This window comes from Chiloscyllium punctatum, chromosome 2 (genome assembly GCF_047496795.1).
Source record: "Chiloscyllium punctatum isolate Juve2018m chromosome 2, sChiPun1.3, whole genome shotgun sequence".
Lineage (NCBI taxonomy): Eukaryota > Metazoa > Chordata > Chondrichthyes > Orectolobiformes > Hemiscylliidae > Chiloscyllium > Chiloscyllium punctatum.
The window spans coordinates 153,563,553-153,575,728 of record NC_092740.1 but is presented as its reverse complement, the minus strand read 5'-3'; the positions used below and the strand labels follow the sequence as shown (position 1 = coordinate 153,575,728).

General features: G+C 40.8%; 1 protein-coding gene across 2 annotated transcripts in view; it reads right to left on the bottom strand.

Moving 5' to 3' along the window:
* glis3 (GLIS family zinc finger 3) overlaps positions 1 to 12,176 on the bottom strand; it is a 593,089-nt gene that overhangs the window by 78,631 nt on the left and 502,282 nt on the right. For both annotated transcript variants that reach the window (XM_072590462.1, XM_072590470.1), the window contains exon 8: positions 6,331 to 6,496. In XM_072590462.1, coding sequence (XP_072446563.1) covers positions 6,331 to 6,496 — 166 coding nt within the window. The remainder of the gene's footprint in view (positions 1 to 6,330; positions 6,497 to 12,176) is intronic.

The following is a 12,176-nucleotide window of genomic DNA, read 5'->3' as shown; positions in this document are numbered from 1 at the left end:
TATGCTCCTAAGGGTCCTGCTATTTACTGTATAATGTTAGGCTGTTCACAACTGAATGCCTATCTAGCAATGTTCTATTGGCACTATAATAGAAAACATTTGGGTGTCTTTAAGAAGCATGTCAATGGGTGATTGTGGGTGGGGCTTCACCAATGACTTTGGAGAAAAGGTAAGATTATTAATCAAATAAGGAAGGAGTTCAAAATTCGCAGTCAATCTCCTGGAATTTACAAACATACAGATTTGGGAGTTAAGCAGCATGATCCAATGTAATTCTACATCCAGAGTCTTTTTGGGGGAAAATGCCAATCCTTTCCCAGATATTCATACCAGATCTGGACAACAAGATGAGGCTGCTATCAAGGTTGAGCAGGAACAGTGGACAAGTCTTGATGTACAGCTCAACTGGCTAGGCACACACACCAGACCAGATATAAGTTGTGAAGTGTTGGAACTTAGTCTGGCCATGACAAATCCAAAGGTGGACGATGTCTTATGAGCAAATACAACTTTAAAATAATTTGAAAATAGATAAATTTATGCTGAAGTTCTCAGCTTTGGGTGACCACAATAATATGACATTAATGACTTTAAGCGATGTCTTGCGTACAAGACTTGGCAATGGATTTTCTCATGCAGGATGATTTATGATATTCCTTGTGGGAGAAAATGGGAATCGTTTCTCCTTGGCATGGGAGGCAAAGAAAATAAGCTGAATGGAGAAGAGCATGTTAGTGTCTGAAACGCTGGCTCCCACTGATGGTGTTCTATTAGCCCAAGAACTTGAGGGAAATGCTTTATGTAAAAGGGACTAAAAGAATAATTCCAGTAAAATGATGCATAGATAATCAGCCTTTGTGGGGTAGTGAACATTTTAGGAACAGTACAAGTGAAAAAAGCCTTCGAATAGATATGAGCACTTTTAAGCAGATGCTGGAGAGGTAAGAAATCTCCAAGTTTAAGTGGCAGGTACTCGTTATCAACAATCAACCTGTTCCACTAAGAAAAAAAAATCAGTGCTAAACATTCTGGAAGAAGGACATCTTGCTCCATGATACTGGGAAATCTGATATTGTTGCTGTTTATTTATATCTCTGCATCCTTGTCTAAATACAATCACTTTTCTTAAAGGAAGAGTGTCTGTCAGAATTAAAAATATATGTCCTTACAGGGTAAACTAAGAGGTCCAGATTTCATCGAGAGCAGGTGATCTTCCTTGGACCTTTGAAAAAGATCTTGTGGCAGAGTGGTAATGTCCCTACCTCCAGTCCAGAAAATTCAAGTTCAAATGTCATCGGTCCTGGAGATATGTAAATGCAGGTTTGAGCAGGTTGGTTAAAATAATGAGTTGGATTCTCACAGGGGCTAGGCTAACAATGTTTCTAATCTGTTGATTGGGTGGTTTATTTATTTGTGCCGGGTTAATTTTACAAAGATAAAAGATAAAAGTTGGGCTCTTCCCCAGTGGTGATGTTGGCTTCTGGACAGGGAACTGGTCTAGAGAGAAAGATGGAAACTGGCATTTGTGCTAAAATACTGAAATACAAGAAATCAAAAACCTTGTAAATGTTTGAAAGTTTGCCCAATCCAACATATGGACAACAATCTGTTAAACTCCCAGGGACAAAATAATATACATCTATTTGTTGGAGACAGATTGACAGGGACATGAGTATAGCAGATCGAATTAGGATTCAACCTAAACAAATGGATTGGCTGTAGGTTTAGATTTTAGATCTAGGATTTATGGTCACGTGTACTCAAGTAGGTGGTACGGTGAAGTGCATACCATGTCACCAACACAGCACCATCTTAGGTACAAAATACCTAGGTACAAAATCTTAGTTACAGAAATACAAACATGAAGAAATAAGTTAAAAAAATTCAGCGCTACAGTCTTCTTAACATAAAAGCAGAAAAATTAGAGAAATAAAATTGAAACATCAAATATTGCAGTCCTTTGATGGGATAGTTGTAGGGGGATGGGCTTAGATTAGTTCACAGGTCAGCACAACATCGAGGGCCGAAGGGCCTTTCCTGCACTGTATTGTTCTATGTTCTTTCTTGAGTCATGGGCCTGCAGATGCTCCAAACTGGACTTTCCCAAGAAAGCCCTCTCTGCCCTGGATTGGGCTAAGACCCAATAGTACCCCAGGTTTTCAAAATGGCCATAGTGGGGAGAGATGGGAATCCTTGTTGTGGATGCCACAAACATTAAAGAAATGATTAGATAAGATATACATCCAAATAAACATTGAGAGAAAAATTGGACCCAGCCCCCAAACAGGCGTGCAGATTGTGAGGCCTATTTGTTGCAGTGTAGGTAGTCGACAAACATCATTCACCATGGCAATCCAAAATCAAACAGGCTGTTGGAAGGCAGTGCTCTTCACCAATAATCCAAAACTAACACCACCTGAAGTTAGCCTGCAATTCTTAAAAGAGAGCTGTATTCCCGCTGCATCAGGATCTGAACAGGTACAGAGAGGTTCTGTGCTGCAGCACCAAAGACATTAATGAGTTCAAGCTTATGGAGGATGGGAAATGAAAGGGACGGGAAACATTGGTCAAGTCTGGGCGTAACACTGACATGGATTAACTAAAGATTGCAAGAGAAAAGAAGTATTGAAGTGGAAATCTTGAAGCTGGATCTTCTTATGGCAAAACAGGTATCTGCAATTTCATTTCATTTTGGACACTGGAAGCCTGGGAATAGGTTACAGTGGTTTGGGCCGTGAATGGTGTGCAGAGCTCTGGGATATAATTTAAGACTTTCAAATGCTCCATACTAATGGACAGGCTCAGGGCGAAGGTGACAAATCGTTGGCTTTATCCATTTTTGGGAACCATAGTCACACTGGGGTAAAGGTCTGTTATAGAGGATTTGCAAAGTTTCTTGACTGTTGTGCTCTATGCCGCTATTTATAAAGCCCATTGAGCGCTTACTATGATACACTTCACAACCATTGCACCATCAGACAATAACTCACAATTTGACCATTTATGTCATGCAACTATCTTTGCTTCTTTGAGTCTGGCCCTATGCAATATCTGGTCAGCAACTTATCAACAAAAAAAATTACATTTGGTATTGACTGATAAATATTTTCTCATGTTAAATTGAAACTAATTAATCCTACAACTTTCCAGCATGGACCATGCAAGAGGACACCAATAGAACATAGAACATAAAATATTACAGCGCAGTACAGGCCCTTTGGCCTTCAATGTTGCGCTGACCTGTGAAACTAATCTGATGCCCATCTAACCTATACCATTCCATTACTATCCATACATATGACCAGTGCCCATTAAAATGCCCAAAACGTCAGTGGGTCTGCTACTGTCGCAGGCAGGCCATTTTACGTCCCTACTACACTCTGAGTGAAGAAACTACCTCTAATATCTGTCTGATATCTGTAATTCCTCAACTTAAAGCTATGTCCCCTCGTGTTAGCCTTCACCATCTGAGGAAAAAGGATCTCACTGTCCACCCTATCTAATGCTCTGATTATCTTACACATCTCGATTAAGTCACCTCTCAACCTTCTTCTTTCCAATGAAAACAGCCTCAGTTCCTTCAGCCTTTCCTCTTAAGACCTTCCTTCCATACCAGGCAACATCCTCGTAAATCTCCTCTGAATCCTTTCCAAAGCTTCCAGATCCTTCCTATAATGTGGTGACTAGAACTGCACATAATACTCCAGGTGCGGTCTTACCAGTGTCTTGTACAGCTGAAGCAGGACCTCAGGGGTCCGAAACTCAATCCCCCTGTCAATAAACACCAACACACCATTTGCCTTCTTATCAATACTATCAACCGGGGTGGCAACTTTCAGGGATTTATGAACCTGGACACCAAGATCTCTCTGTTCATCTACACTGCCAAGAATTTTACCATTAGCCCAATACTCTGCATTCCTGTTACTTCTTCCAAAGTGAACTACCTCACATATTTCTGCATTCCACTTCTCAGCCCAGCTCTGCATCTTATCTATGTCCCTCTGTAACCCACAACATCCTTTGCCACTATCCACAACTCTGTCTAACTTAGTGTCATTCATTTATTAACCCATCCATCCATGCCCACATCCAGATCATTTATAAAAATGACAAACGGATCCTTGCGGTACACCACTGGTAACTAAGCTCCAGGATAAACATTTACTATCAACGATCACTCTCCGTCTTCTTTTAGCAAGCCAATTTCTGATCCAAACTGCTAAATCACCTTCAATACCAAAACTCCGTATTTTGTGCAATAGTCTACTGTGTGGAACCTTATTAAATGCCTTACTGAAGTCCATATACACCACATCAACTGCTTTACCTTCTTCTGCCTATTTGTCACCTTCTCAAAAAACTAGTGAGGCATGACCTACCATTCACAAGACTGTGTTGACTATCCCTAATCAAATTATTCCAATCACACCAATCTACTGCACATGGTGAAAATCTGAAATGTTAAGAGAAAATTCTGGAAATTCTCAGCAAACCAGGCAGCAACTTGGAGGGACAGAGAGATAGAGAGAGAAAGAGAGAAATCACAGTCAAACCTCTGGTCCACGATTTGCAAACGTTCTGAGAGACAGTCTCTGACCTTTGTTTCTCTCTGCAGTTACTGCTGGACATACTGAGCATTTCCAACACTTCCCACTTATTCTGCGAAAAGTAAAACTATTTGCACAACCGCACTTTTAAAACTGTCCTTCCCTATCAGCGTGAAAACTAAAACCTGAGGTTTTGGTTGGCAAAACATGAAACACGAATGTATACACCTCAATAAAAAACTAAGTGTGGAGAAATTGTCAACAACCTGCTCATCACCAATAAGCAATGTCAAAGGAATAAATTGATAACATTAACAAATGATCTTTAAAAAGTGCCAATAAACATTAATAAACCCTTTTTTGCCTTTTTGCTTAAGAAACAGAGTCAGAGAGAGATGTGGTCCTAAATCCTACTCACTAAAGCAGAGGAGGCTACAGGGGCGAAATTAAGGAATTGAATTTAACTTTCATTTAACTTGTGTGTACGTGTCCTAGCTTACTCCATCGCACAGTCCCTCTCTCCTGCTCACTCCCCTTTCATTATCTCCCTCTTCACCTCACTCCCATTTCACTGACTCTATCTCTCTCCTCTTCGGCCACACTCTGCTAGACCTTCACATCTCACATCATTGTTGTAGTTGCCTATTTCATTACTTACTATCCTGAATGATCAGAAGAGAGTATTTTAAATGATGTGGCATGTATTACTGCTTTAATTACACTGTATTAATATCATGTGCATCAGAGGGTTAGATAGGGTGGACAGGGAGAGCCTTTTTCCAAGTATGGTGATGGCGAGCACAAGGGGGCATAACTTTAAATTGAGGGGTGATAGATATAGGAGAGAAGTCAGAGGTAGTTTCTTTACTCAGAGAGTAGTCAGGGTATGGAATGCTTTGCCTGCAACGGTAGTAGATTTGCCAACTTTAAGTACATTTAAGTCGTCATTGGACAAGCATATGGATGTACATGGAATAGAGTAGGTTACATAGGCTTCAGATTGGTATGACAGGTTGGTGCAACATCGAGGGCCGAAGGGCCTGTACTGCGCTGTAATGTTCTATGTTCTGTTTAGTCCCAAGTCAGAAGTTTGACGAAATGCTGCCTTTGTGCCTTGGAAGAATACAGTTCGAACAACACTCATGTAGTTTGATAACATCCAGGACAAAGCAACCCATCCCACCACCCTCAATCTTCACTCTAGCAACTACCAATCGCAATGGTAACAGTGTCTGGTTTGAACAAGATGCAGTGGAGTAACTCATCAATACTCCTTCGACTGTATTTTTCAATCTCACAGCCTGTACCTGCCTTAAAGGATAAAGGCTATAAATCTATTGGAATGCTATTACTTGCAAGTTGCCCTACAAGCAACACAATATTCTGACTTGGAGTTGTAGCTACATTCTTTCACTGTCACTGGGTCAAAACCCAAACAATTCTTAACAGCACAGTGAGCGTACCAACACTACACAGACTGCAGGGATTCTAGAAGGTGGATCACTACCATCTTCTCAAGAGCAGTTAGGGATGCTAATTGCCAGCAACATCCACAGCATGTGAAAGAGTAAAGAGAACTCATCTTAGAAGGGCTAAAGGCTGTTGGCTATTGAACCCAGAATCAGTGCTCATTGGCTAAGTTTTCTGTCAAGTTATTTTCACTTCATGGAGTTCAAGAATTTTATCAAAAAATGTCAATGACAATTGGCTTCTAGTATCAGATATAAAGCCAGTATTGATGAAACTGACATTCAATCCATGAAATCTAACATTCACCTACCTCTCACTGCCCTCTTCCACCACCGGGAGTGGGGGGAGCTGCGTCTGTGTGTTGTGGGCACTCCCTTGCACATTATGCACAGGGGAAGGTTGGCTTGGGGGATGGCTGGAAGGAATAATACCTGTTGCTGTTCCACATCGGCTTGAATGGGTGCTGGAAAATATTCCTGAAGAGAGGCACAGAAATGTAACATCATGAAATATCGGCAGAAATATTCTCAATCACTTGCAGTCGTTGCGAAATCAAATGATCTCTCTCTCTAACAAATGTTGTCTTGATGCGAAAAATGATCTGGTTCAGCTTTCAAAAATCGAAAAAATAATCTCATAAATATTTGTAAGTTATGAATCTGAAAGTACAATTATGAAAAATTGATGTGAGGACTATAAATACATGTCGCCCAGAATGTAAGCGCATGACAGAATAATGAAAATAAAGAGATTAAATCTACTTTATTACATCTTGTGCCAGATTGTGTGCAGTCTTAAACCTTTAAGAGTGGTGGGCCATTGACAGAGTTGGAGGTCCTGTCCCCATCCCTGGTCATACCCATTTTCACCCAAAGGGGAAGGGGGCTTTGGCATGGTACACACCAGCATGGATCATGTCATCTCGTAAAACTTGTTGAGAGTTCACCCCATTTTGGCTGTTGCAAGGTTATAATCCACAATATTATGTTCGCAAGTTGTTGGAGATTTAAATAAAGCTGAATTGGCTGTATGAATGGGAATTATTTTTTCCCACTGTCAGGTGTGTAGTAATGAGAGCTGTTTTAGATTGTTGCAATTTTTAAAAATTCTTGGGCTTGACTGCTCCAAGTAGCCATATCTGCATGAAAGCAGAATTACGATTGATTTAGGTGTTCATGAATGTAAGGGCCATTCTCATTCCACAAGCTTGTGTATTCTGAAGTAACCACTGAACATGTATCAAGAGAAATCTATCCTCATGCTTCAACATAGTACAAAAGGATTCAAGATTATTCATGACTATTTATTATGATGTCCTAACTGTAAAATGAAACACTAATTCTCATGGTTCTGACATGTAGTCACTAAACTTTCATACATCATTTTCAAGAGAAATAAATATTGTCAAAAAAGTGTGAGTGGTTATTAAAAACAGTTTATAAGAATTTTAATTAGGGTGTCTTGCAGTCTTGTGTAAAACATGGAATCCATAAATGCAGATGGCTGTACAATAACATTTACATTTAATAAGTCACTTACACAAGAAACAATTTTGAAGTGTTTCTGGGTTTTTCACTCACAATGAGGGGTGAAATGATTTATCGGTAACAAAATACACTTGTAACATCCTGTGGTATGCAGAACAATAATGGCAAGCCTGCTGCAATACATTTACACTAAGTGCAGCCTAGGGGAGTTCTGTTCATTGTCTGGATCTTTCAGATTAGTAAAAATCACCGCTTTTTTTGCTGCTGAGTTGCTTTAAAGTTAGTTCTGAGATACTTAAAATGATTGACAAGTGGAACAATTGATTGGGCACGGCAGGAGAACATATCAGTAATTTCGGAGCTTGTGCAACTGGGAGATTCTGAGATTAATTTGGACCTGGTACTTGCGATATTATAAAGAATTTCAGAGTTTGAATCTGGTTGTGAGCTCTTTTCTCTTTACACATTTGTAATATTTGGTTTCATTTCTACAGAAACAGACGTTAATACAGTAACAGGCTGATGTTAATGCTTTGGAATAAGATTACCTCTAAACAGTACTTATAGAGTCAGAGTCATGCAGCATGGAAGCAGAAACTTCAGTCCAACTAGTCCACACCAACCACGTTCCCAAACTAAACTAGTCCCATTTATCTGCATTTGGCACACATCCCTCCAAACCTTTCTATTCATGTACTTATCCAAATGCCTTGAAAATATTGTCACTGTACCTGCATCCACTACTTCCTCTGGCAGTTCATACATGAACTACTCTCTGTGTAAAAAAGTTGCCCCATGTCCTTTACAAATCTTCTTCCTCTCAGCTTAAAAATATGGCCCCTAGTCTTGAAGTCACCCACTCTAGGGAAAATACCCTTGCTAACTGTGGCCCTCATGATTTTATAAACAACCCTCAACCTGCTACACTCCAGTTAAAAAAGTACAAGCCTACACAACCTTTCTTTATATCTCAAACCCTCCATTCCCAGCAACATCCTGGTAAATCTTTTCTGAACCCTCTTCAATTTAATAATATCTTTCGTTTGACAGGATGACTGGAACTGGACACAGTACTCCTGAAGAGGCCTCACCAACATCCTGTACAACCTCAACATGATGTCCCAACACCTGTACTCAAAGGTCTGAGCAATGAAGGCAGGCATGCTAAATGCCTTCTTAACCTTGGGAAACAAATTTCAAAGGATTAAGTACTTACAAAGAATTACACCCCTTGTAAAGCATTTAGTTATTTAAATTAATTTCTTTCAGAAATCATTGAACATCTATATGTGTAGAGTCCATTGTTGACCATGTCAACACTATTTGTCTTTAAACTTCATTTCTTTGGTCAGATCTTTTATAAGTCAACTATTTTTATTTTGCACACAAGATTCAATAGAGGAGGATATTTGTAGATAGTTCCAGTGGCCTTTTAATACCATATTGAGAAGTGGAACTTTTCTTCCTCCTGTTGTTCCCTGTTATTCCTCTGCGGTCACTATGCAACAATTGTAATTTACAGCAAACTGGTGAAATAATCTATTGTCACTGTGTGACAATAATCTAAGGACACTCTTCCTTCAAATTATTGTATCTCAGAGATCTGAAGCTAGGAACTGTCACTTTGTGAAGTGTGGATAATTACAACTATTATGGCCGAGGACATAGATGCACAAGAAGAGACATAAAATCTATTATGATCACAACAGCACTGTGACTGTTACCTACTGTGCCCTGTAACTATTATATCTGGGGTAGAGTGTTCGCCTGTGAGCTAATTGAGACTCATAAATGATCAATTGATTACCACACAAGGGCTTCATTCAGTTTCAGCTGGAATTGTACCTGCAGTGGGGGAGACCATCCCATGTGTCTGTCCCTCAGGGTTCCACCTTGTTGTCTTTGTGCAGGCTACAGGGGCACCTCCTGTTTGGACAGGCTGCACCCAGGAAAGGCCAACTCCCTCACACATTATTCCCACCACGCTGCCTGGTCAATGCCAGCAGCCTCACAATGACACCCCACCTTCATCTGAGCTTTTTTACAGACTGCCTGACTTCACAGCCTCATCACTGCTCCCTAGTGGCAGCTCTCAGAAGCGGTGCTTTGTTACAAAATGGTGGGGCAATCTCACCTTTAGTCAATCGAAGCCTAATGCTGTAAAAATGTAATTTGACCAAACAGAGGCCCCAACTTTGTGGAAGGTGAGGACAGGACCAATAATATTCAGCAGCCATATGGTTTTCCACTTTGTGGTGTCATGCTTACCCATCAGTCAGTTCATGTTGATCGCTGATTATTTTTGCTCAGATAAGCACAACTACAAAGTGGCAATTGTATCTGAATAGGTCTGAGGTACCATTCAGCACAACATATCCATCGGCTTTATCCCACTTGAACCCACCAGTGAGGTATTACCTGACATCTAAAGAGCTCATATCTGGATTGTCTGCTGTGTAATGGCCAACGACATGGCAATGGTCCTCCTCAGAGAATGTTGGAGAGAGGTAAAGCATTCCATGCCTTGGATGGAAGATTGGAACCAATTCAATCCTCAACTGCAGTTCAATGACTCAAATCTGATTTTGGTCAGTCTGGTGCACCAGATGATTGATGAACTGGCTTCTTGGTCGAGAGGTAGACCAACACTTTGATGGATTTTTAACAAGAATTGTCCCTGTGTCTTTCCAGTTTACCTGGCAGATCAGTCATGAACAGTGAGATGTTTAAGTGCTTGTTCCTCTTCTCATCTGGTTAAACTGATGCAGTGGATAGAAGGGGAGGAAATATCCAAAGTTACCCTGACGTAATGGCCATGTTTATGGGTGGCTCACACAAAAGCACGCAGTGTTGGATTTTCCAAGTACAAGGGGTCAATACCAATGTGGGTGGGATTTGACAATTGCAGTGTTGGCAGTCATCTTGATCCTGATGACACTGGTATAGTTTGTCATTTTTATAGTTTTGTAATTTTCAAAGGACTGGTGAGGGTTGAGTAAACAGGAAGCTTGTTCACCACCAGTTTACAATCCTCAAAGCTCCTCTAGGAGGTTGTTAAGGACTCTGCCTGGTATAGAACTGAATTTTTAAAGCTTACTTTGTGGAATCTGAACAATCTGGTGCACATTAGTGTACACATGAGTGTATAACTATCATATTTTTACGAGGACCAAATAAAGCTTTTCTGTTTTAGATTCAGATACAGTTACAACATTTAGAACAGGTACATGAATAGGAAAGGTTGAGAGACATATGAGCTAAACACAGGCAAATGGGACTAGTTTAGTTTGGCAAACTTGATTGGTGTGGACGAGTTGGACCAAAGGGTCTGTTTCCATGCTGTATGACTCGATGACTCTATAACCAATGTTTTCCTGGAACTACTTACATCAACGTGAATACTGGGTCATTGCGTGTGCTTCATAGCCCTCTGAAGGGCCGCCCATTGACTTTGGTAAGGCAATAGTTGTCCCAAACATGGATAATACCTGTCTGGTCTTTGGCCCCAGACTGGCAACTCCCCCCTTCTAATTGGTGCCAAGCATATTTCCTGGCCACTGAGATTATTTGAATTTTTAAACAGCAGTATCGTGAGAGTAACAAAAGATGCTAGAGATCTGAAACAAACATAAACAGAAGTTATTGGAGAAACTCAGCGGGTCTGACAGCATCTGTGGAGAGTGAAAGCAGGATTAATGTTTCGAGTCCAGTGATTTTCATTAGACAGTTCTGAAGAACAGTCACTGAACTCAAAACATTAACTCTGTTTCTCTCTCTCTGCACAGATACCTGCTGAGTTTCTCCAATAATTTCTGTTTTAATATCACTTTCACCTTGTGGAAAAGTTTGTTTGGAAAACTCTCTGTGACCACACATCCATCAGACAGACGTCTACTGGTAACATCCCTGAGACACTATGTGAAAAGGAGACAGTGGATCCTGCTGGATAATTCTCTCAGGTCATGGACAAACACATTTGGCAGAATGCTTCATTGCCAAAACAGCCAAACAAGCATCAAGACACAGTTTGGTTGGTGATAAGCAGGACAGTTCCTGTCAGATCTTTTCTTTTTGTCTGGAGTTTCATAGAACATAGAACATAGAACAATACAGCACAGAACAGGCCCTTCGGCCCACGATGTTGTGCCGAACTTCTATCCTAGATTAAGCACCCATCCATGTACCTATCCAAATGCCGCTTAAAGGTCGCCAATGAATCTGACTCTACCACTCCCTCGGGCAGCGCATTCCATGCCCCCACCACTCTCTGGGTAAAGAACCCACCCCTGACATCTCCCCTATACCTTCCACCCTTCACCTTAAATTTATGTCCCCTTGTAACACTCTGTTGTACCCGGGGAAAAATTTTCTGACTGTCTACTCTATCTATTCCTCTGATCATCTTATAAACCTCTATCAAGTCACCCCTCATCCTTCGCCGTTCCAACGAGAAAAGGCCGAGAACTCTCAACCTATCCTCGTACGACCTACTCTCCATTCCAGGCAACATCCTGGTAAATCTTCTCTGCACCCTCTCCAAAGCTTCCACATCTTTCCTAAAGTGAGGCGACCAGAACTGCACACAGTACTCCAAATGTGGCCTAACCAAAGTCCTGTACAGCTGCAACATCACCTCACGACTCTTGAATTCAATCCCTCTGCTAATGAA